At 41.6% G+C, this 26,603-nt stretch overlaps 1 protein-coding gene across 8 annotated transcripts in view; it reads right to left on the bottom strand.

Moving 5' to 3' along the window:
- Positions 1–3,482: 3,482 nt before the first annotated feature.
- The window catches only part of pde10a (phosphodiesterase 10A), a 52,403-nt gene continuing 29,282 nt past the window's right edge, over positions 3,483–26,603 (bottom strand). For 4 of the 8 annotated variants that reach the window (XM_019870350.1, XM_019870354.1, XM_019870355.1 and 1 more), the window contains 21 exons: positions 25,123–25,254; positions 14,971–14,999; positions 13,963–14,086; positions 13,261–13,310; positions 13,017–13,157; positions 12,574–12,729; positions 11,788–11,838; positions 11,205–11,263; positions 10,995–11,046; positions 10,560–10,702; positions 10,268–10,360; positions 9,963–10,149; positions 9,216–9,358; positions 8,306–8,389; positions 8,068–8,218; positions 7,803–7,958; positions 6,572–6,744; positions 5,561–5,672; positions 5,366–5,446; positions 4,585–4,673; positions 3,483–4,267 (listed from right to left, as the gene is read on the bottom strand). In XM_019870350.1, coding sequence (XP_019725909.1) covers positions 4,168–4,267; positions 4,585–4,673; positions 5,366–5,446; positions 5,561–5,672; positions 6,572–6,744; positions 7,803–7,958; positions 8,068–8,218; positions 8,306–8,389; positions 9,216–9,358; positions 9,963–10,149; positions 10,268–10,360; positions 10,560–10,702; positions 10,995–11,046; positions 11,205–11,263; positions 11,788–11,838; positions 12,574–12,729; positions 13,017–13,157; positions 13,261–13,310; positions 13,963–14,086; positions 14,971–14,999; positions 25,123–25,254 — 2,306 coding nt within the window. In that variant the 3' untranslated portion in view covers positions 3,483–4,167. The remainder of the gene's footprint in view (positions 4,268–4,584; positions 4,674–5,365; positions 5,447–5,560; positions 5,673–6,571; positions 6,745–7,802; positions 7,959–8,067; positions 8,219–8,305; positions 8,390–9,215; positions 9,359–9,962; positions 10,150–10,267; positions 10,361–10,559; positions 10,703–10,994; positions 11,047–11,204; positions 11,264–11,787; positions 11,839–12,573; positions 12,730–13,016; positions 13,158–13,260; positions 13,311–13,962; positions 14,087–14,970; positions 15,000–25,122; positions 25,255–26,603) is intronic. The other 4 variants (XM_019870351.1, XM_019870356.1, XM_019870353.1 and 1 more) reach the window with 3 other exon arrangements.

Raw genomic sequence — 26,603 nt, 5'->3', positions numbered from 1 at the left:
GACTTCCAATTCTATCAAAGCGCCACACATTCCTCTGAACTGAAAACGTTCAGATTCCCCGGATTCATTTAAAACGCCTATGTTTTAAAAAAAATATTTCTATGACTAAACTTTCATTAGAACATGTTGCAAATTGGTACACTGAACTCTCTTCATTCCTGCTATAGTGACAAAGGGATTATTCACAGAACAGCTAAGACATATGATTTGAAGTTAGCATGTGCAAAAGCCCCATAGGATCTTGTGTTGAATGTGCTTTTACATGCAGTGAAGAGTAGTGCGGTCAGTGCCTCAAGAACTATGCTTAAAGTTTTCACTCCTCCGGGCCTGTTTTATGAATAGAACATTCTGTTATTGAGGGTGTGCGTTGTGTTCTTTTACGTCACACTCATTTATTAAGGCTTTTCCTGAAGCCCTTTTCGACCAAAGAGCCATAATTGGCAACTCTCGACAAAATGGCCACCAACCATTTCATTTTTCCCAGACAATCAGCCAAAAAAGCCTTGTAATGAACTATGGGCATTAGGGCTTAACATTTAAAAATAATATTTAAAAAAATGTCTTCTGTTGAGGCGCATAAGTTTGAAAGTAAGATTCCTGTTATTTTTGTAGATAGCTTCTGCTACTCATGTTAACGGAATGCAGATGCCCGGTATTAAGAAAGCAGTGGTTAAAAACAGCTGATGAGGAGCAAGCAGGTATTTGAAGCTATTGGAGTCTGAAGAGTCATGTTTGCTGTTTGGAGCGAACTTCAAGTACGTCACCACTCGAGTTGAGTGAAAAAAAAGGTGATGGAATGCCTTCACTTATGAGCAAGGAGAGCCATAGTTGCAGATGCACTTTCAGCCGTTTATTGAACAGGGTAAAAAGTGCAATACACAAGTACAAAATGAGAACACTCGAAAGGAGCTGTTGTCAGCCACAACTCTTGGCCAAATGCTCACACGTAGTCGAACTGACCCAACCAAATCCACCTTCTGATGTCACTCACAAGGTCAGGCCCCTGAAAGGCACCCATATAACACACGATACAGCAGCATGTACTGTAATTGCACTTTATAAAAACAGTTTATGTCTTCACATTTTTTTCTCAATTTTTTAAAATTATGTGTTTAATGCAGTGCATAATATAATAATATAATATAATACAACTTTCCGTGTGTGTAACGCCATCTTTTGAATAAGCACCAATGGAGTTGTAGTCCACTGTTGACCCTGCTCTCTGACACACCAGGGCTGCTGTTGGTGCCACTTTTGCCCGGACTTTTGCAACACTCCAGGGACTTTTCGTCCCGTCTGAAACAAGTGATGGCACATGCTAAAAAAAAAAAAAAAAAAAAAAAAAAAAATCAGCCGATGGGTACAGAGGAAATGGAACAAGCTTAATTTCCCTTAGGATGCATCCAAATACAGATGAGCCATCACACACATCATCAAAGACGTCAGTGAACACCACCAGGCGATCTCTGTTGGAGCAGCTCTGTCTGCTCTGACACTTTCTTCAAATCCTGACAATGACACACATGCACAGCATTTAATGAACATTACAATGGTGTGAATATGTTTAAGGCACAGAAGATGTTTATTTATTTTTTTTTTTTAATAAAATGAATTTCATGACATGTTAGAAAAACATGTTCACATAAAAACACACATTATATATATATATATATATATATATATATATATATATATGTGGAAATATATATAGAAATATATGTCACAGAAACAAGTAGAGTTCTTGTTTTGCATTCAAAGTCTTGCAACAATGATTGTACTGTTGATGATACGTACAGTGACCTTCTATTATTGAACAGGAAATTAAAATGTTAATTTGACACCCATGCTACAGCGAACAAAGATGCAATGCACGAAAATGAGTGACAATCATTTACATATGTCCATAAATGTCAACCTTGAATGACATTTGTCGTGAAATATCTGAAATGGAGAAATGTTAATTATGACTCACGGGAAAAAAATGACCCAACACAGTGTGGTATTTTTCAGGTATTTAATAAAAGTCATTTTGGCTACTGCTCTTATAATTACATCATTACAACTTCCTCAATTATTGTGGGTAACAGTAACATGTATGGACCATTTTGTTTGTCATCAACAAAAAAGGCCAACATTATTTTTCTTTGTATAAAAAATATAAGTTAATTTAAATTTCATTCTAATTAAGAAAATAATAGGTATAATAGCAATAATATGAATAATAATCATCATCATCATCATCAAGAATAATGATAAAGATATGCTGAACATAGTGCAGATAATGATATAACTGGTGCTGAAAAGTAGGAACAGTGCAGTGTTGTGGACTTCACCGTGTTCTCAACCATATAGGGTGAATGTAAATAGTAAATAGACTCTTGCACACACACACACACACACACACACACACACACACACACACACACACACACACACACACACACACACACACGGACACGCACACACATTCAGAAAGTGCATGAACTGCCATTCAGTTTAGCACCATTAGAGCAAATATTGATTCTAGAATGCACACAGTACACACCTATTACTGTACTTTATATGCAAATTACATCTCACTTCAGTCTAAGTGCATGCTAAGTGTTGCTCTTGATTGGAACTTACTGGAAGCAATTTTGAACAGTTTGACAGAACACACCCATCCACATGCCACATTCAGGGGATCAACAGAACACACGTTGGATAGAAAAGTCTACACACCCCTGTCGAAATGCCAGGGTGTACACACTTACACAACCAGACTATCTCAGTTGTTTATTTTTAATTCCCCAGTACAAAAGATTTTATTAGATTTTTTTTTCCCCCAGCCCACTGGAATTGTACAGTTTGTAGGTCACATTAGCGGTGGAAAATTTTGAAATGACGTCTTTTCAACCTGGCATTTGAAGAGTGGCGTACAGACTTTTTATATATGCACTGTAAATGAACCAAGTGTACATTCACACTATTGGGGCCACCTTAGCATTCGTGAATCAAATTATTAGAGGGACCACGTCCACTGGAATGACCATTTGGAACAGATCGAGAAAATGTAATCAGGAAGATCTTGGAAAATCATTTGCAGGAGAACGAGCGGATGCTGAAACGTTAAACACACCTGCAAAAAGTCGAGCAACAATCTTGCGGAACAGTCCCAGAGTTACATGCAGCTTATCAGATTTGACACTGACGACACGGAGTAGTGCTCAAGTCTCATTTCCAACGATCATGTCTTCTGCTTTTACGTGTGGAGATCCCACGTAAAATTTACAAGCTGTCTTAAACATACGTGACTGCTTGCCGAAGGTTTCAAGTGCTAACGATGGCCTGGGGGCAGTGCTGTGACGGGGGATCGACTTCAGGGCCGCACGTTGTGACTTTTGTGACAGTGTTGACACACAGAAATCCCCATCCTCTCGTGGTCGCAGTTGAACCTTTTTTTCGCGCAAAATATATCGTGTGGGATTTCTGCCATCTTTGTGTTTAAACAGGTTGTGTGTCTTTATTCAAGTACTGCAAAGGATTTTTGCTCAAAAGTTAAGAAAGAAAAACATTCTGACACCCCCTCTCATCTCTAAGGTGGCATTATTATAGCATGCATGTTCAATGTACTACACATTCCTTCTGTCTCTGAATACCTTGCTGAAGTAGTAGTGACTCATTTACCGCAGAAGGCAAACAGTACCATTTTAAAAAGATATCAACCTAAACAACAAGGTTTCACATCACCTTCCTGTGAAAGGTTCAGTGTAAGGCCTCTCAAATACAAGACCGCAAAGAATCAACTCAAATAATAATTATAATAACAATAATAATAGGAACAATAACAATTAAAAAAAACCCAATAACAAATGACATAAACAAAGCCAAATAAACAACCAAAATGGCACAAATCCATTTTCAAAAAGAAATTCCCAAACGGAGTAGATGTAGGGTGATGGGTTTCAGTTCCTCCCGTTAGCTGTCAGTCAGTCTCTGGGATCAGTAAAACCATCAGCATTGACACCTCCGTCACCCATTGAGGTAACTTGTGTTTTTTGTTAAGTCAAGGCGCCTTTTCGCTGATCCAGCTCCTGCTCCTGCTCCTCTCCCCTCTTAAAAAAAGCTTCATAAGTGTGGCAAAGTTCAGGTTGAACCCGTTATGACAAGCAGTCAACCCTTTGGTAGTCAGTTGTCCACCTTGACAGGTCCTGAATCAGAAGGCCGGCTAGGAACCACATCCTCCACCTCACCGTGCGCTATCTTCTCCCATTGGCTCAAGTTCTCCCTGCAACACACACCGCACCTACTTTAGAGTCATACTTAACCATCCCGTATTGAAATCAACCCTTTCATGCACCCTGTAACCTGATAACATGATAAGCTGTCCCCTGTCGTAACCGCTGTCCCTGAAAAGGTTAACTCAAGCCATCCGTTTTCTTTTCCACTATTTCCTCATTCTGTTCCATGCTGACTTTGGTATACCCCAAACTGGCCAGCAGCCAATCACGGGGTACATATAGTCAAACAACCATTCACAGTCACATCTACGACATCTAAATCACTTTACAGGCTGTGAGAATACGTTTCTGACAGGATCCTTACCTGCACGCTTTTAGAAGTGGACTGGATGGAGGGAAAAGGTCTGCTAGTGTCGTATAACATGGAATTGCTACAGCGTTGTAGAATCCCACCTACAAATGGAGAATAATTAGAAATTATTACACAGATTAAAAGTATACCGGACTTTGAGGCAGCTGTGAAAAATGTTGCCTGTCCATATGGCACTTTCAAGGTTAATGAAAAAAAACCTACACTGGATTTATCAACAAATAAAAGTTATATTGTAAGCATATTGCAGTATCATCTCATCTGTCCCGAACAGTTACTATTTATGACTTCTACGGGTGGTTTCTTCACTTCAACAAATTTGCAAATGATGATACAGTAACAAGAAATACATAGTCATAGATGGCTACAATGTATCACACAGGGACATCTTGTAAATTTCTCACGCATTCCAATACAAAAGTGGATGACAGTTGTGCTAAACAGTTAAGTGCAATGAAACTAAATCTATATAATTTTGAGCGCAATAGAATAAAAAAGAAATCTGGATTGTAGGAGATTTTTTGGGGCGAATGTGCATATCTCAAGTTCTCTTATAAACATAGTATATGGCAACGTACAATATTTGAAATACGACCGTGATGCGTGTTCTGCAAATGAACAGTATGAAAATACTGCATAGGCATTATTTGCTGGTGGGATACAATTACCCCTCTGGATGCAACGGAATTTTAAATGTCCATTCAAAAGACAAGATTATAAGATACTAACTATAAAGCGATGGAATCTGTACAGTGAGTGAAACTCGTGGTCTTACTTGGCCTTGGGGGACTTCATCCTTCTTGTCTCGATCCATCATTGAGATGGGCTGCATCCCGATCTTCTTCATCTCATCTCCCTGTGGCAAAGCATAAACGAAGTAGAGATGGCATACGTTTCTAAAATAGCAAATCCCACGTATGGAAACTCTTGCAACCGAAGCACATGATTCTAAACTTGACTGATGTTGTACCTCGGCCCAGAATTCAGCATAGATGTCGTTGGCTGTGAGTCGTGTGATCTGCCACTGCTTAGTTACAGAACACAGGTCACATGCTGTCATCATCAGACCAATCACACGGTCCCTGGAGGAGAGCAAAGCTACGTTATCGCCTTAAGTGCTAATATACTGTTCACTAGTGTTCAGGGACAGCTGCAGCATTTTTTTTTCTCTCCCGGGGCTAAATGGGGGCTTGACTGATACATAGAGGAGCTGAGAAAATAATGTATAAACATATTTTACAACATCAAATAAAATGTTATTGCTTAACTGGGCCTACACAGATTTCTGACGGCTCCATAGCCTCCGCTAGCCCTGGGTAGCGCAATTCCTGCTCGCGAGTCTGTGTGTAACTCGACTCATTGTGTATTATAGTAAAAGAAAAACATTAAAAGCCAGTAATATAGGTTAATAGAAATTTCCTAAATCAAGATGATTGCACATTATAGCTCTCACTCTTTAGGCAAAGAATCATATGAAAATTGCTATGAGGCCTTTTTTTTCCTTTGTTCAAGAGATTCACAAAATGATTAAAAAAAGTTACAATTTCATTTCATGAAAGGGAAGTACCGGTATATAACATTGTAACAGAATGTTATATCTTGACAGCTATGAGAAATGTCGTCTTTACTTAACCGTAGCAGCTTATGTTGGGGATGTGGGAGAAAAATGAATTCCCAGAGAACACCCACGCGAGCATGAGCATAACACACAGAGATGTTCCGATGTCAGTTCAAACCAAGATCGTGTGACTGTGAGCCAGATGTGATAAGCATTTTTTTCACCATGCTGCTTGTATGCCAATATATTCCGGCGATTTGCATGTAATGTAAATAAACTACTGCATTATGGTCAGTCAGTCATTAAATAGATAAACAAAGCACTGGCTTAAAAAAGGTGTGTGAGCATTCTTCGGACGTTGGATACAAAACATTACAACTTCAAATCCTCAACGTTTTCAAGCCTCCCCGGGTGTAGTCTCACCTGTGTGAGTGGTTGTTGAAGTCCAGATCACCTGAGGTGAGAAGCTCTGACAGTTGCTGGTGGTTATTGAAGTAAAGGGCCAGGTCGGTGGCGATGATGGCCTTTCGGATGATCTCTAGCACCTGCTCATACTCGCTGGAATTCAGGTTGGAGAAAATATTGTGCCCTTCCAGCTATGAGAAACAAAGAGATCAATAAAAAAGCAAAGGCTCCACTTATGAGGCGTTCACTTCAGCTAGACTACAAGAGATTAACAAGATTTTCAACCATCGCGGATCTGTTAACCATTTATCCAAGTGCTTCTCGAAAACAAAAGTGCCCTTGAGGCTGTTTGCCCATGCTGTGGTACACCTGTATGCGTTTGCAGAATCATTGTTCGGTGACGCCGCATTGAATCATCTGTGAAGGTGAATCCTCTGTGAATTGTTATGGTCCTTTACAAGCAGCACCAGCACCATAACAAGGCTAACAACAACAGTTTTATATGGTGACTGTGGTAACTCTTAAACATGCAACAGACACCATTGAGAACAAATAGAAAGTGCATCATGAATGGTAAGAGCAACACAAAACTAGGGGATTTTGGAACTACAACAATACATGTGAAGCCACATGTTTATGTAACGATATTAGCAGCATCTTCCTGAAATGCACCAACTTAAGGCACCACGAAACAAATATAAAGTGCCTGAAAACATAACCTACAATAATGCTAAATGAAGAGCCTCTCACCGCATGAGGTGCGAAGCTGTTTTTTAATCATTTTGCCAGCTTGTGTGTTCAATGTTAGTGTTAGGTGCTCCAAGACAATTATCATAGCATCTTCACACGTCAAGCGTCCGTCATAGACACTTGTAACGGAGGGAATCCGTTCACTTTTCAAAATAAAATATTTTTTCAGCCTCAGACAATGAACAAACCAGAATCACTGCAAGTTTTTTTTATCCTTTTATCTGTGCGGCCTGCAGCCCGGTGGTTGAGGACCACTGTTCTACGCGTACCTACAATGATGATGATTTTTAGGTCAGCATCTTCCATCACTATTATTTTATATTTTGCTGTTGAAAAATCTAATCGGCAATTGCAACTGTACTGCCTTGTATGATGGAGAGCACCACTTATAAGGTCGGATTTCCAGAACCGCCCATACAGCGGCCCCTGAGCTGTGCCACTGGAACTGTAGAAATTCCGACCGGAGACATAAAGTTGGTATTGCATAGTGGAGCTCTACCTGCAAAATGGAGACAGTCTGAGAGAAGTGATGCTGCTCCATTGTGGAGGTGGAGTAGAGAGCAGCCAGAGGGTGGTCAAACTTCTGCAGATAAGTGTTGCTGTATCCTCGATGGTCCAGATCATGACACAGACAGGCTATCAAGAGTCCCTTCTTCTGTAAAAGGAAAAAAAAAATCATTTTTGCAGTCACACACTACATACTCATATCATGTTATTTTATTCATCGTTGTTTCTATTAAAAGGTGACCCAATGAGCAGCGGACCTCTAGCTCCGTGAAGGTCCCAGGGCTCTTCTGTAGGATGGCATACATACAGTGGGCCACGGTCACGGCGTGCTTCCAGTTGTGGTAGGGCACACGCCGGTAGTTCTTACGTACAGACATGGTGAATCGACAAAGCTTCTCCAGCTCAAAGCTACACCAAGTGAAAAAAGGGATGAACAAATATAAAATGACCTTCTAATCAGAGACTGCCACCTTAACAGCTCTGCAGTACCCTTACCTGGTCTTTCCACAGGAGCTGTGAACCATGTAGATGAAAACTGCAGGCCAGATCTCCTCAAAGGGATTGATGTCAAAGTGAAACCTGGACGAGGAAGAGGAGTGAATTTTACTGGGCCGGTCTGTTAAACGGTCCTGCTTGCTCTATTGTACAATTTTCCCAAGAAATGTTAAAAGCACAAACCAAACAGCATCCCTGTACGGTGATCCCTCGCTACTTCGCGGTTCTTTTATCGCGGGTTCAATGCATCGCGGGTTTAAATTTTTTTTTTTTTTAAATATACATGGAGTACAGTACTGTATACGTTGCTCTATGTGACTCGCTGTTGTTTTGCAGCTTCTTGCGGACCGTTTGCGGACTTAAAAAAAAAAAATGTTTTTTTTTTTTTACCTGTTTATGTTAACTGGACGCTACTTCGCTGATTTTCGTTTATCGCGGGTGGTTTTGGTCCCCCATTAACCGCGATAAACGAGGGATTACTGTAATTGTTTTGGTTGTGACATACTCAAGTATTTCGGGCTCCTAAACGGTCTCAAAGCACTGAAACGATACTAGTTTGTGTTTTGGAGATGTGGAGAGTTGGGGGATTTCCAAGTTGAGCGAGTAGAGACTACCGGTTCCGCCTGTGTCTTGGTTATGTAGTAAACGGATACACACAATTGCTACATTTACTGTAATGCTTATCAGTGTTTGTTTTTGGAAAACCTTTGGGGGTTTTAATGATGATTTTGTCCAATGCATTTTCGCTTGGAATAAATACATTTTTGTTTGTTTCTCAAAGTGTGTTTTTATTGAAAAAAATCCCAACAAGTATAAGGTGAAAAAAACATGGTACGACAGATGTTGTATATGACTAATACATTTGTGCAGGCGTCATGAGGTGAAGCCCATAAAGCATTGCAAGACTCACATTTCGATCTCTTTATAAATGAGAGTGGGAAGGTTGAGCTGAGTGAGTGTTTTCCATTCTTCTGAGGTGCAGATGCTGTGGTAAGACAGTTTTTCCATTGTCACTCTGTAAATGCATTCAGAGTGGCGAATTCGATGGTACATCTAGACACAAGACACATACGGGAAAGTCACAGAAACGTTTTTTTAAGAAAGACACTCAGCACGAGCAACATCAACCAGCAAAGTATAATGATGAAAATACAATCATCTGAAAAAGGCTATTGGCACAAGCTTCCTGACAAATCCAATTTACAGTACTTGCAAAAAAGTATTGAGATTAATCAGTATTTGGGCTAAACCCTTTTCTTCTTCCAGAATCATAGCAACACATTTCGAATGAGTCAGTTTTAATGTGACTGTTCCAGCATGGTACCTAAAGGCATAGTTAGACGACTTTGATAATGTTTGAGATCATGTGGCCAAATGAGCAAAACCTTCCACACACTCCAGAAGGCTTCCCAGAAAAATGTTCCAGCTGACTCCATTTTATCATCCCGCTGGTATAACGAAACAGGTGTAGCGACGCTTTTGTCCATACAGTCTAGACCAAAGAGCATCTTAACTCACTCATTCAAATCACAGTCTAATACAAATAAACAGTCCCACATGGGAGTCATGTCTCCTCATCATGACTGTTTTCTGTAAGTGAACGTTTTATAGATAATGTGCTGTTGTTGTAAATGAGCGTATTTGTTCACTGACTCACATTTGCACAGTGTAAGGCCAGGGCACAGAAGACAGCAAACATCTTGAAGTTGTTCTCATCTGTTTTAGTGAAGGCACTACCGCTTAACTTATTCACCATCTGCACCACTCCAATAACAGTCCCCCTGCTCACGATGGGCATGCACAGGATGTTCCGCGTGGTGTAACCTGTTTTGAGGTCCACCTCTCTGTCAAATAAGAGCCAATCATATCACAAAGTCAGTTTAGCCCACAGGTTGACGGTGTGTTGAAAGGGTTGACGTTTTTCATGAAAATGAAGTCCAGCCAAGTGATTAGGGTGCGTACCGGTTAAACCGCGGGTCTGCATAGGCATCTGGGATATTTAAGACTTCCCCTGTCCGAGCCACTTGACCAGCTATTCCTTTCTCTATAGAAAACCTGCATGGACGTATGAAAGGGGAGCAGCCCATGAACATGACAATTCATTATCCGATTGATAATACAAACACAAACAGGCAAAGAATCATGAATATGTTGAAGCTCAAATACACCATTCACAAATTCCTCGTCAAAACCAAGATGTAATAGACAACCTCGACTTTGTTGCTGAAGGTGGCAGAAAGTTGACTTTACACACCTAATTTCTTTGGTTTTCCTAAAGACTGGCTTGCCTTCTCTCTCCTCACCAATATCGAACAGGTCAGAATACAGTTCTTTGTTGTTTTGATCTACCTGGAAGAGTGCACACCTGTCGGCATTCACCAGGTTTTTTGCATATATCTGCAAAGAAAGCAAAGCGAGCCATTAGACCAACTCGACATGACATGATGATGGATATTGCTGCCGTCAGGTGGAATCTTTCCGTTTTCCAAAATCATCACTTCTCAGGAGACTCCCACTGTTTGTTCAACCATTAACATTTCTTCATCAAAGCCATTTTCAGCAGTTTCGATTGGCCAATAATTTGTAAAAAAAAATAAATAAATAACACGCACGAGCATGTGGACTGACCAATAATGAAAAATGTAAGCTAAAAATACCAAATTGTGAAGTAAACAAAAATCCCACTTACCATAATGTGTTCAAGTAGAGAATCTATTGCCACAATATTATCAAAGTATGTTCTGTGAGAAGAGAAGAATGATACATTGAAATGTTTGACAACACATTCAAGACATAAACGTAAACATTTTTTTCCCCCCAGGGAGAAAGCACTTTTAGCTTGTGCTAATGCTGAAGCTAAATTACTGGATAGTGCTGTCAAAACAGGAGCGACTCTTACTTTGACACATCTAGTAGGAAGTCATTGAGCTCAGTCTGTTTGGCGAGACCCCGGCACACCTTGAAGAAGAAGAATAAGAAGTAGGTCAGGTCATATGTGAACTCACGCATTTCCCATAGTACACTTGCAGCATCCTGCTTGTACTGCAAACAGGCCAACATGTCTGTCTAGCGAGAGTGTTTTCCAGCAAGCACCCAGCCCAAGAGTGCCGTGCGCTGCAGTCCTATGCAGCACACAGAGGTTCAGAGGCCCACTGTGGCCAGTCCTGCAGTGGGACACTACTTCTCTTAGGTGTTATGCTATGACTTCACATAAAAACAGTGCCGAGGCTATAATGACGTCCCCGGAGACCTGTTTGTTGAATCTACAGCTTAGCTGATTGGACAGGGCCCGGTCGCAACCCCTTCAAGTACACAGTGGATTTCTCTATTAAAAACAGCAGTGCAGAACCAGAACAAACAATGGCGCTAACATCATTACAACTGGGCATGTCAGCATTCACCTTATTCCCAAACAAGTCAAGTACATTGGAGTGTACAGCATTTGCAACAGTGTACACAGGTCCCTGTGGACATTTGCTCACCTGTACTTGATGAATGGCAACTGACGCCCAGGCTAAGTTTGCTGTTGCAACCTGAAAAAGAAAAGTCAAACTTCATATATATACACACACACACACACACATTTTATATCACATGTATTTATTTGTATTATATATTTTAGGTGAGTACCCGTAAAAGTATTGGAAAAGATGGACTTAAATAACACTTGTCAACACAGTTTTACATTTTTAAATCATAGATGCAAGTCATTTTCTCGATGTTTTTGAATCTAAATTTTATAATAATAGTATGATAATAAGAATAATATAATAAGATGGAATATATTAATATATTTAGTCATATTTATGAATTAGGCAACAAGTGTAATTATTTTCTGAAACATCATTCCTATAAAATACAATCCTTGGTAAAATCTGTATCGCAAAATCTTTTAGAGTTCAAACTTTAAACCAAAAAATGAAAAGATCTTAAAAACCTGATATGCGAGGAAAAAATTTTTTTTTTTTTTTTTAAATCAGAAACAAGAGTACATTCAGGGAAAATTTGCTCTTGCCCAGTGTAATCAATACATTTGGTGAAACGCAATAGTTTCTTGGAAAAGCTGCACAGAGCTCATGTTTTTAGTCTACGCTTGGCATTGTACATCATGTATTTGTTTCATAGAAAGTCACGTAACATAAAAAAAAAAACAAATCCAAATGCCACCTTCTAGAGTTGAATTCAGATTAGGGTGCACACCGTGGCTTGGTTCTATCTTTCCAATCTGACATGTTTTGTTTTTTTTTTTTTTTATAGGTGGAACTGACTTCTTGGTGGCTGAGGTTAAACGGCTCCTTTCCCCAGTGCCGACGCAGCTCCAGTATGGCGATGAGGTCCCCGATGGCAGTAAGGATGGGGAGGCACAAGACAGAATGAACACGGATCCCTGAGTCCTGCCCTGTGCCATCTGGGAAGCGCTCGTCCTGAAGACACAGAACAATGAAGGTCATTGAATAAAGAGTTCTTAACTCACTATGGCCCATTGAGACAGTATTAGGAAACTTTAAGCCCATGATTTAACCACTTGAAAGTCTTGGCAAAAATATTTTTTATGTAGTTTTTATAATGGTTTGTACAGTGTGTTAACAGAAGGCCGTGGGTACTGCTGGAAAAGGATCCAGATCTAATAATAACATTGCGCCTCATTTGTTCTTACGCCTTTCATACTAAATTCTCTCTAATTTTATGGGTTGGCAGACAACAACCTTACCCCCATGATGTCTTCTACTAAAAGTGTTTTGCGAGTCTTGGCAACATGAGCTGCAATGGTTGTCCCGAATGCGATGGGGCCAGAGGGGACAAGGCTTGGGGGACCATCCTTGGTCCTTGTTGGAGTAAATAGACATAAACTCTGTTTGGAAGCAACGGAAAGAAAAGACAACGTGTGAAGAAAATCTCAAACACCAAACTACACTTGCTGAGAAATTGCATCAGATTAATTGCTTCATACTTACATTGTTGCATTCTCCCAAAAAGTAAAGTGCAAATCCATCAGCTTTTGTTGCTGCAGGAACAAGAAGACACCAATGATCAGATAAAAGAGTGGAAATAGAACAGGTCAGTGCATGGACTACCGGTATCAAGAATGGTGAAGTTGATAAGTGTCACTCGGATAGATCCTTATATTGTGGTTATCACCCATCCATTCATCCATTTTTTGATAACACTTGACTTCATTTGGGTCGCTGGTGAGCTGAAGCCTATTCCAGCTGACTTTGTGCGACAGGCAGGATACACTCAAGCCTGGTTGGCAGCCAATCGCAGGTAATGTTGTCTCCAAAATTGGAATTTAAGACTGTCAGTACTGGAGCAGAAAAGACACCATCGCCTCGTAACATCCGATCAGCCTGAATGCTGAATAGGCAACTCACTTACTGCAATTTAATAACTGCGAAAACTTGTGTACGTGCTTTTGTGCGGCTGTTTAGGTGGGCAACAGAATGAAAACAGCCTCCATATTTAACTTTGTCTGTCTGAGTAATTGCTGAGCTATTTAAAGTTACTACTATTCTTTTTTCTTGATGGGAAAGTATCCAAAGGAACCGTTAATTTCTCTCAAGTGGATGACGCACTGCCTATTAGAGGTGTGGAAACAATAGTAAAAGTTGACATTTTTTTAATGCAAGCAGATGAATAACCTTCCAACCACCTTGTACCTGTTTTAATGATGTTGCAGAGTTCATAGAGCAACAGCTTGTTGTCTCCTCCAGTGTCCAAGCGCTGCTCCATGTAGCTGTTGAGTTCATACACCACGCCCTGCATGTTCGCATCCTGGTACTGCTGGACACAAACACAAAAAAAAAAAATCCTTTCCATACCATCCATCTCGAGTGAACGGTAATGAAATGTATAAAAAAAATAAATAAATAACCGCAAGCTCCATTTTGCGGATTTTTTTGTTGAATGAAGTAGGCTCGTCCCACGATTCACTAAAGGAGAACCTTGTCATCACAACATTATGTGTCTCCTCACCCTTAACCTGCTCCCTCATCGCTGCATTCTAGTTGAGGGATCACCTCGCCTGTATCCCGAGAGGAGGCCATCGAAGCCTCACAGCTCTGATGAAAGAGCTCTGGAGCTTTGATGCTCACATTCATCTTAAAAGTGTGCTTATGTAACAGGCAGACCTCCTGCTAGCACAGGGCCAAAGACCTGTCATGTCTGCGCCTGCAGGGAGGGTGAGGATGGGGGCGCGGCAGGGAGAGTGGCGCACTAGAAAGCCTCCCTCTAGGGATCCATTCGACCCGCCCACATCCTGTTTGCACAGACGTATGGATGACGCACAGAAAGGTTGAGGGACCCTCATTTTTTTCTGCGTATATGGCTTGTAAGTCCTTTTCATTGAGGTCATGCACCCCACTAAGTGGACTGAGATAGTGATTCCAGTGGGCAAAGAGGCGTCAGAATAAGGTGCAAGCTCGGTATGGCAGCACAGGGAAAATTTTTCCAACTGTCCAGTCTACACGGGTGACAGCTATGTCTGTGCCAATAAACATACCGGTATGCCTTTTAACAGGGTAATGAATTGCAATTTAACAACAGATAGAGAATCCAGAATCTGAGAACGCACACAAAACCTGCAAAGTATTTGCTTATTGTCACACACTGTACATTCAATATATGAAAATATACAGTACATCTGTTCACAGTGAGGCAAAACATACCCTGCTGATTTCTTTAGATGATGTGTCATCTGTGAAGAGAATACAAGTACATTAGATATAACGACAATCAATACAAAACCAAGGACAACCAAGTTAGTACGTTGGATAAAATTACCAGGCATTCAATCCAGTCAGTCTTAGTTTGTTTCACTGCATCTTGCATTGCTGTTTAAGTTCCACCTTCCCACACAGTCTGACTTTCAAGAGGCTTTAATATGCATGGCTGTTTTTTTTTTTTCCTGTCATTGACACGTTTAAGCAATCATTACCTGGGTTACCAGTCACTCCTTCACACAACATTTAGGATTTAAGATATATGCCAATTCAACTGGTAAGTAAACAATGCAATTTTTTTGGGGTCCAATGGTGACTAAAAAAATTTTTTTTTTTTACCAGGGCATGAGGCATGTTCTTGAAGGACTGAGTCTGCGGCAACGGGACTTCTTTGTTTCGAAAGAGGTACCAACATTGTGGTGCCGTATAGAAAAACGTTATCAAAGAAGAATCTCTAAACATTTCACAACTGTGGACCATGGCTCATTTGCCTCTGTAGGGGAAGGGACAGAGTGAATTAAAGTCAAGTCAGGTCACTTATGTAGTACCCGGGCTATTCAGTGAGCGGCAGCCTGGTGCAACGGGACATGGAGTCGGCAGGCTAATATAAAGGAGTAATCGAAGAAGTATCAGAGGCTGTACTATAGCTATCAGCTAATCTGGGAAAGTGTGCTTAGCAAGGCTTCTCCAGGTCATTTCGATTGTGCCGAATGATTATGGGGACACACACATTGAAGCACTTTCTCCACCACTGAGAAAAAGATGTGTAATAGGTGTTACCCTCAACATTAATCCAATGGTAATTAGCAATGATGAAGGAGATCTAGTTTTATAATCAATGTCACAGTCAAGTGGCACTTTACAGCAACAACTTTTAGTAACCGCTTCGTTTTTTAAGCCAATCGCTGGTCAGACACATTTTAGGAACAAATGACTCACATGTGACCCCCTTGTAGTTGCCAACCACTCCAGAGAATGAAATCTCAGGAATATGAACTGAAGAACCATTTTGGATACAAGGTCAAGTCTTAATCCACAAAGAAGTCTAATTGCCTTTAAGTGGAAATGCATATGCTAGTATTGTTGGTAAGTCTGGTGGACTTTCCTTGACACTTCAAGTCATGTCTGCAAACATTTAATGTGAGTAACCTCAACGTGTAACTTCACCAATGGACTCGAACCGTACAGCGTTCCACTGACCACACCTAGTAGTGCCACAACCTGCAGCAAGGCAAAACGGGCAAATCACTTGGAGTCTAAAGAGATGTGAGTTGATACCTTGTAAAAATGTCTACATCCATTTTTTTTCCGGCAATACTGCAAACAAGAGGAGGCTCAACAGGAAAAGGCCATTTGAAGGCTTGGTGAATTAGGTCGCAAGACTACAAGCGATTGAATAAATTAAAAGAAGGACTACATATTGCACATAAATTGTTGATTTATATTTCCTCTTCCTGTACTCAGGGACACATTTGTTTCAAGTATGATGCTATTAAAAGTAAAATCGAGAGAGAAATCAATTTACTTGAGAAGTACAAAATTCCGAGACCTCAAGAGCAAATTCCTGGAGGGATTTGAGGCCATTGGGAAGACAGTAAACAGATGGAAATTGACCTTGGATGTAGAAATTGACAAGTTTTGATGATAGCCAATGACAACAGCTACTGGATTTATATACTGGGAGTGCTAGTTGAGATGAAATTAAAATCACTCACGCAGTTTGAGCAGTCTCCGGTGCACATGAGTCAACAGAGGACAAGAGCAGAAACTGCTCCGATCTCTTTGATAACATTTCATGTGATCCAACCATGCAAAGCCTCGGGTGCATTGGAGAAAAGAAATCTTGCTGACTCAAGCTGGTGCAAGCTTTGAAACAACCCTCTGTGCATGTGAAGAAAGAATTACAGCCGGCCACATTGTTTGCTGTTTTAAACATGCCTCTCTTAGTTTCCTAACTTAGCCGTGAGAGCTATTTTAGAGTGGACCCCTGGCCATGTGTGACGTCAAACGGAGGACAGGGGGCTGCACTAAAAGAATGCAAAGCCTTTAGGGTAAAGACCACAAGCCCTCTTTTTTTTTTAGGCAGTTTGTTTCTGAAATGACCTTTTAATGGCAAGGACCAACTTGAACCGATTATACACCCACCTCCTGTTGCAAAATAGTTTACAGCTGTAATATGTGACCAAAAAGCACCATAACACCACTCAACATAATACGTGAGTCTTTTTTTTTTTTTTTTTTGTTACTGGAGAGTCCCGTTAGGAATGTCATTTGAATAATAATGGAATGAAACACAATGCTAAGTGAATGACAGGAATCCTAACAGTCTGGATGCAGTATGATGTAAGATTGGATCCAGTGCCACATGTCGCCTTCACATTTTGTATTAGGTTACATGACTTCCGTCATGCTAGTGTTGAGGGATTCAACAGTGAAGCCAAGATTATGGGCTATATTTTCGTGACTGGCACAAGGTCGACGCCGCGTGCATTAAGTCTGTGCGGAGGCGGGTTAGACCTGGTCTTGGTAATTTCCCAGACGCCTGCAAGCTGCCGCATTTAAAAAGGGTGGTTTGCGCTGTTGTGGGCGTGAACACAGCTGACTCCATTCACCGTCAATCAAAGAAGCTCCTCACAGTGTCTTTAAATGTGGTACATTCACATCGGGCATTGAGCACTGTCACTGCTCTTGACTGGTGTGGCAACGGATAAGCTAAGCTCAGGTAAGCGGGTACCCTCATTAAAAGCAGAATGAGCTGACTTAAATATGTCTGCGGAACTCATTTATCTATCCCCACCACAGACTGTTCATGCACCAACCCCTCCATAGCTGTGTGTCGGCCAGTGGGAGGATATAAAAACGACATGGTAATAATAATAATAGTAATAATAATAATAATAATAATAATAATAGTTCATAGGGGAGCTCAAAATCTGTCTCACCAATATTTCGATCGTACAGCAGTCTACCTACTGCACCACACTTAAAAGACGTTTAGTGTAGACAACTTTCTGCCACCAAATTGCCAGTTCATGTGAAAAAACACACTCACAATGCCAGAACGTTCAGCTTGGTGAAGAATGGTCATCTTAATTCCCAATTCAGCACAGCAAGGCCTGCGCCTGCATGAAAATCAGGATACACCAGCATTTCCGCATGTGCTATCTACCAAAATAGAGCCCTGAGTGTCCACATGTTCCCAACACTGTGACAAGAACTACAGTCTCTCCGAATGGCAACCCCTATTTTCCGGGAACGGCTATGCTTTCAGTAAACAGCAAACTCAGGGCACTGTAGTCTTGGAAAATATTAGGCCAAATCCCTCCTCCAAAGCTCTAGAACAGACAACATCTACTGTCTCATGAAAATGACTTTCAAATTGAATGACTTTAAAAATTAATGTGAGTGTGAATGGTTGTCTTTCTCTAGATGTGCCCTGAAATTGATTTGTGACTAGTTCAGTGTAGTCTGCCTAATCGGACTCCAGCTAAAACGTGACACTGAAAAGGATACGCGGTATAGAAATTGGAAGGACATATAGATTTAATAATTTAATTGCAAGAGACTTTATCAAACTGAGAGTAAGAACCGACAGTCAGTACTACAGTATAGAAAATTTGAAAGCTCTCTGGCGAACTGTTGATGAGACAGTAACATGAAAGAGAAGGTGCGTGGACACTACTCTGAACTGAGACCGTTCACCTGTGCACGATCCCTCAGTCGGCTGCGTGGAACTTGCAGGATCATTGACAAGCGCTTTATTGATCCGCTGCCACGGTTACATAAAATATCCCACAGGACGCTGAGCCGCCAGACTGACTCGGCGCTCGATATGTGTCAGCCTCGTGGTGGTCTTCAATTGACCTCGTTTATGGAGGACATACTGGCTATAGAAGATGTCATCTGCTGCGTTTTGAGAATCTGGCAAGTTGGAAATGACAAGACTTCTGCCTTCGAAAATGCAAGCGTCCCACCCAGAACAAATCGATGTCAACTGAATTCACAAACTGCTGCTGTCTTACGTCACACAATATTTGTGAATCATGAACTAACACACAATGAACACCACATTTGTCTGTCTTTATTTGCTATATAGTGAACCTCATTGTCTGATTTCAACTGGCCTCTCAATCCACATGTTTGCTAGCTTTCGCAAGGAAACCGATGAGGACTGTGTTTCTCACAGAAAATGGTAACCTGAATTATTCTTTTGATGTGACGTACTATGTTAGAATGGTGTTTAGAAGATGGACAGTATTGTAACAGCCTGACCTGTTGAATAGAGTAATTTGTGATGGTAAAAATAAAATCAAATAAATAACAAGAGCTATTCAAAGCACTCAAAAATCAAAGATTCCCGTTGGACTGGATTGGGCTTCAATTTATAGAGTCTACTGCAGAAAATGTCAGTATGCCATGTGGACACCAGAGTAAAAAGGTTGGACAATATAAGATAGGTAAGAGTGGATAATATTAGACCAGATCTGATCAATGGCAATCTTAGTGTATGAAATTAAGATTAAAATAATTAGTTGCTCAAAAAAGGATTTTATTTATTTTTGAATTGTAATAAACACAACACTTTCCTTTTTTTTTTTGTTTTTGTTTTTACAAAATGCATCTTTTTTGTAACTCGCCTCACATTCATGCCTCACGTAAGTATTTTCTAATTGTGTATCATTGAGGCTTCAGCCGCACATCTCACTGGCAAGGTTTTCGAGCATGACAAGTCATTTCTTAGCTATATTTCAGACAACACTTTTCCAACATTTGAAGCTGAACCAAAAGACTGTTGTGTTGCATTGGCATGCGCACCCACATCCCCTCCCTCTCCCTGGTGGCAAGCCCTGCAGGTGAGACGAAGCTCTTATCCCACCAGTGGGGGGTATGTGGAATTAGGGCATGCCACACAAACACATCTTTGTCTCTGTGTCACTGCCATCCACACTCTGAACTAAAATGAGGAATCAGCTGCCTAACACGCTTGCCCTTTAGGGTGAGTTGAAACAGTATAATCTGAAACAGAATACACATTCTTCTTCAAAGCAGTATAGGGATGGATAGACCTCCTGATCTGGATTACCACAGTTAAATAGAACTACAGCGGATGCCTGCTCACTGCTGGGGATAGGGACCGAGCGCGACCAAAAATAGCAAATATCTGTGAATAATTGACACTCCCTTACAAGTGATTGTAAATGCCTATTAGGGGAGTAAAGAAAAGCGATTTGAATCAGAAAATAATTTTTCACTGAATAGATGGGAGTGCATCGAATCAAACCGGGTCAAAATGTTCCACTTTAATATTGAAAATTGAGATACGAATCAAATCGCCTTTTATTGGAGAGATATGCAACCCGAATATACATTTCATGAAACTTATTTTGTGCACCGGTGCACAGTCGTGCTGGACGAGGAAGGGGCCAGTCCCAAACTGTTCCCACAAATTTGAGAGCATCGAGAATCGCTTGGTAAGGTGAGTGCTTCTTGACCTCAATGCGAGAGAGCACCTTTAGAATGAATTACAGTGGAGACTGAGCGCCAAGCCTTCTCGTTCCATATTAGTGTATGACCTCTCAAATGCGCTTCTGGAAGGATGGTCAAAATTGACCATAAACGCACTTTGTGGACAACCTGCCCAGAATTACATCTCTATGTACATCTATATTTTTAATTTTCTCTCTCTCTCTCTCTCTCTCTCTCACACACACACACACACACACACACACACACACACACACACACACACACACACACACACACACAACTGTGGGTAAGTCTGATGTAATCCAATGGTGTCAATCACATGACAATAAAGAACGGGACATGCTGCAGGGACTGCTTCCGGCAAGCAGTAAACCCAGAGCTGATCACATGATGACAGGGGGCTGCTGAATGTCACTAAAATATGATTAATAGAGAAATGAACCTCTAAATGGAAAAGGCTGCTTTTAGTAACACAAATGTGTAAAGAGAATAATAAGAGGGTGTCTGATAACAATCTGTACATTAAGTGTATTTTCAGAAGCGTTGGAACACAGGGTTGTACCACTATTCTTACAAATGTTACTTGGATATTTGTGTCCAAGCGGTTCCAATAAGAGAGATGAAATGGGTGGGGGGGAATAACCTCGTAGATTTGCCACTAGAAACTGATCACTCACACAATCTCCATGTCCTTGTTGTTATTGCCCCTCCCAACAACAGGCAGGAAGTTACAAGCAAAGTGCAGAAGCCATAAAGGTTGAACACCACAATCTCTACGGACATCATTTCCCATTAGAACGACCCAAGTCAAGAAGAAACTTTCTCATTTTAGGAAGAAACCAGACTCCAGCTCTGGATCTGAAATTTTACTGAGTTAGAGCCGAACATCAGGAACAAGAACAGTATGCTCCAGGGTTGCACTGAATAACAGGCTACAAAACCCGACCAACCATCTGTAAATGTGGCACACATGACCAAACATCTGTAAATGTGGTGCACATCATGGCACATAACCCTGTCTGCCCTCTACAACCCAACTCCTGCAGCCAGAAAGATTTTGTCACCTTCAACAAAAACACAAAAATCTATGTAAAGAAATGGGACACCGTTGCATAACATCCCTTTGAGGAAACGCTCATAATGCTAACATGTAATACGCTTAAAGCGTGTCTAAACAAGCACAAAGGAATCCCCCGTAAGCAAACATAATGCAACTTTTGTAAAGAAAGTGCAAAAGGAGACCATTAAGATAATGATACATCGTGGCCATGCATGGTGCAACAAACTTTTGTTTGTGCCTATGCACTAAAGAGCAGTTCAGAGTATCAATCATTTTGCCGGTGGATTTCAATGCTCATGTGGGCAATGACAGTGAGAACTGGAAAGGCGTGATTGGGAGGATGCCATCAAGCTGAGCAAAGAGTCCTTTTTGACCAGTGGGACTCTGGAGGCAGCTGACAGAAACTGGCTGGCCAAGGGGAATGCACTTTCAGCGGTCATTGAGGCAAAACCTCGGGCATGCGAGGAGTTTGGCAAGGCCATGGCAAACAACTTCAGGATAGCTTAGAGGAAATTCAGGTCCACCATTCGGTGTCTCAGGAGGGGGAAACGGTACACCACAGTGGATAGTGGAGATGGGGTGCTGCTGACCCCGACATGGGACGTGGTGAGTCGGTGGTTTGAATACTTTGAAGACCTCATCAATTCCACCAACACACCTATTGAGGAAGCAGCGCGTGGAGATTTTGAAGTGGGCTCTCCTGTCTCTGGGTTTGAAGTCACGGAGGAACAGAAGACCAGCTCTATACCCTTGGCAGGGTCAGTGAGGGTGCATAGGAGTTTGCCCAACTAGTCTACATGTGTTTTGTGGATGTGGAGAAGGCGTTCGACCGTGTCCCTTGAGGAGTTCTGTCGTGGGTGCTTTGGGAGAACGGGGTACCAAGCCCTGATATGGGCTGTTCGATCCCTATACCACCGATGTCAGAATTTGGTCTGCATTGCTGGCAGTAAGTTGGATTTGTTTCCAGTGAGGGTTGGACTTCCGCAAGGCTGCCCTTTGTCACCCTGTTCATAACTTTTATGGACAGAATTTAAAGCCGCTGCCGAGGTGTTGAGGCGATCCGGTTTGGTGGCCTCAATATTGCATCTCTGTTTTTTGCAGATGATGTGGTACTGTTGGCTTCTTCAAGCCGTGATCTCCAACTCTCATTGGAGTGATTTGCAGCCGAGAGGGAAACGGTTGGGATGAAAATCGGCACCTCCAAATCTGAGACCGTGGTCCTCAGTCGGAAAAGGGTGGAGTGCCCTCTTCAAGTCGGGGATGAGATTCTGCCACAAGTGGAAGAGTTCAAGTATCTTGGGATCTTGTTCACGAGTGAGTGCAGGATGGAGCGTGAGATTGAAAGGCGGGTACGTGGGTCTGCTGTGATGCAGACTTTGTATCAGTCTGTCACAGTCAAGAAGGTGCGCATCACAAACAGACTATTCAAATGCATGGCACCTGTTGTACATGATCCAATTCAAAGTCCTTTCTTCACAAAAAATGGTCAGCAATATACTTTGTGTATCTTTGGTTGAGAGTCAAAAATAAAACAGTATATGATCTCCGATTAGTGCAACACTGAAACACTTGCTAAAGTTGAACCAACGTATTTGACCAGGTCTTTCTGCTTAGTCATGAATTACCATTATCATAACTTTCTGTGAATATTATACTTACATTGCTCTTGTCTTCACACCAAATATTTCAAGCTTGAAGACGTTTGAAATCATGGCTTTGGATCCTCCCTTGTTATAAGTGTAACGAACTGCATCAACGTGCAGAGAGGATCGTAACAAAGGGGTTCTTAAAAGTGCAATAGTCTGGGATGTATATTTTGCGAACCTTGACATGAAAGCACAATAAAATGCATATTGCACTGAAATGAACACATTCTACTGCTTGGTGGTGAGACGGGCCTTCTTGAACAATTCAAGTGCCAGAAGGTGTAAAGGGTATTTGGTACTTGCACTAAGCAGGCTAAACTCCTCTGTAAAATGATCTCACATCTTCTCTCTCACTGCGCTGTGATAAAGTTCTGCTCCGATTCCTCTGCACTGACCCAAGCTGAATGACTCCAGTGAGTTATTCATACTTGGCGCCAGAGAGTTTGATTACCACCAGCGCCTTGAGAAACGGACACCCTTCCATTTGTATGAAGAGAGCTGCTTCAAAATCTGACAAGTCTATCCTATTCCAGTTTCCTCCACCCCCAAAGCCAGTGCCCTCGCTACCACCGCCGACAACCCAAACTCTTGCCCCCACCCCCCTCCCCTCCCCTGGGCCCCCTTCAGCCAAGCTGCATGTCTCTGGAGGACGCCTCTGACGTCAGCAGCTCGACTGGGCTGTGCGCCAGCACTGTTGGCCCTTGATGGATGCCGTTGGTCTGGGAAACAGCTCACTGAGTGTGGAGCGGTACACACTCAACATGGCCTGCTCGAACACATCCAACAAGCAGTAAACAAGCCCGTTCCTTCTCTTTCTGTTGTCCATCACACACAATGACAATTAAAGAATATGTACAGGTGCGGCATTGTACAGCAAATGAGCAAAATAATCAATAAATGCCCCCTCAAAAATGTGTGCGGGGAAATATTTTAGTGCAGTGCGATTTTTATATGACAAGAAAACTGGTGGGGCACCAACCACTTACATACCAAGAAGACTGCAGTACTCTATTTAGCACAGAATTTATTGAGCCAAGGCGCCCATTTTACATAATCTCATGTCGCAACACCAGACAAAAAAATATGAATTCTGATATAATGACAGTCTCAACTCAATTTACTTTACAAAGTGACTTAGTCGAAAATCTGGGCCATTTTAATGGAACGCGAAGCTTGTATACTCACAGGAAGCCATGACTGACAAGAAATGGATGCACAGGTTTATTTTTTGAAAATAATAAATTAAAACCCACAAAAGATCTTCAAAAAACAAAAAAATAATTACAAGTTGCTCTCTTCATAATTGTTCTCCTGCTAAAGTCTCGGACGGTGCTCACAGACCGAATGATTATTTTGTCTGTTTGTCCACTTTTTCCTGGCGTGGACACTGTAGCAAATTCGGCCCAACTTTATTGACTTTATATGTAATTGCATCACGAGAATAGCTCAACATGTTCAATTTTACTGTAAACGTTAAGTGGGAATGACAAATAAATAGCTTGACCTCCTATTTAGAGAACTGTGAGAGCAAAGGTCTTTTCTTTGTTCCCTCGAAGTGATGTTACACGATAGTCGTCCATTTCTTGAGCGAGAATGAGAACAAGCATGAAGGGATACTTTAACAAGTGTGTTTTAAGTAGGAAGCGTGAAAACATAGTCGCTCTATGTGGCGGATGTTGCTGGTGGGTAGTTTGGGAATGTATCCACCGTGACAAATAAAAGCAAAAGATGGACGTAAACACCAAAATTCAAGACAGCCCCTATTTGTGGTTGATTTATTCGGGATTATGTGGGCTGAAACGTACAAATCTAATCAAAGGAACACATTAAAGCAGATCCAATCATGATGTCGGAGTGATGTCGAAATGTACACGTTTGGACGAATGTGTGTGTTAGTGGTTGTACCTGCAGGCCTGCTGCTGGTCTTCCTTTTCAGCCATCTGTCCAACGTCTCGGCGCTCACGCTCTCCAGCACAAAGTCATCCAGCATCTGCGGGTGCAGAGAGAGGTAGGCCTTCACTTTCTCATCTGTCAAGCCTGAGAAGCACAGAAGCAAAAGACTGTTTGAACTCACTCACTGCACAGCCTTTTTTCATGAATAACTAATGCATAAAGATTTGGAAAATACATATTCGGGAAGTTCAAAGGAAAACAAAATATGGGAGTATGTGGCATTACTTTGTGCGACAATATGTGACATGCTGTTACAATTGGGCAAGCATGGGAGCACCTGAAGTACTCATACAGGCGGGCCATGTTTATCTATGTTTACAGTCAAGCAGTGTCTCAAGGGATGGGAGCCCCCAACAGAGGCCGCAGAATAAAGGAGGACTCGATTGTGCTTAATAGGCAATTAGGTTCTTGAGAGGTCGCTAAGTGCTGCTGTTTACTGTCTTTGTTGTCAGGGAAATAGCCTTTCGCCAGATTATTGTTGAGGGGAATTTGTTTTGAATGCTCGACCGGCATCTGCTCGCAGCTGCCTTGATTCACAAAGAGAAACCAACATATTTAGTTTATCCAGTGGCTTCAAGGACCGAGCTCCTGGTCCAGGAGAGAAAATTAATCATACAATATGACAGAAAAAGTCCCAACATAATGACTTTCGGTTCCATCCATAAGCCAAAAAGGGGTTCAACAAAGTAAGACAGCAAATAGTGAGATGTAGCCTCATCTCATTTTAAAACACAGGAAGTAAAGCAGAACTATCATTTGATTAATGCAAAGAATTAAAGTCACATCTTTGAATATCAACTTGGGCAAAAGGTTCGACTGCGCCCCAGATTGGTTGCCAATCAGTCACAGGTCACATAGAGAAAAACTACGTTCACACCATCACTGAGTGGGAATAGACCCGCACGCCGCATGCAACAAAATCAGGTGACTGTACCACTACAGATCAGTGACTGTCTTTTAATATGAGTTAAATATTAGTTCAAAAATAGATACAAACCTACATGTTTTTGTGTGTCAAGGTCTTACAGAACTTGCATTTGCAGGCAAATAAGGAAATGGAAGGTAGAGGTAAGGAGGATTTGGGGGGTGCAGGATGCTGCTCTGCAGTCTGACACTGTCCAGACACGAGACACCGGGCTTCAGAAGTGCAAGGCCTCGTGAAACTCCTGGCCAGCTCTGACGCAAATCGGCGGAATATGGCTTAATAAATCAAAGCAACTTAAGGGGGTGGGGGAGGGTCGAAGAGAGCTGCTGTAGCAGAAACCAGAGCACGGCATTGCTGAAACTTTTGTGCCGTTTGGAACACAAGGAAGTGTTTACTGTCATAAGCAGCACTTACTGTACACACACACACACACACACACACACACGTGTGTGTGTGTGTGTGTGTGTGTGTGTGTGTGTGTGTGTGTGTGTGTGTGTATATATATATA

Source organism: Hippocampus comes, unplaced genomic scaffold (genome assembly GCF_001891065.2).
Source record: "Hippocampus comes isolate QL1 unplaced genomic scaffold, H_comes_QL1_v1.1 scaffold76, whole genome shotgun sequence".
NCBI classification, from domain to species: domain Eukaryota; kingdom Metazoa; phylum Chordata; class Actinopteri; order Syngnathiformes; family Syngnathidae; genus Hippocampus; species Hippocampus comes.
The sequence above is the reverse complement of the archived record's forward strand: the minus strand, read 5'-3'. Positions and strand labels throughout refer to the sequence as shown.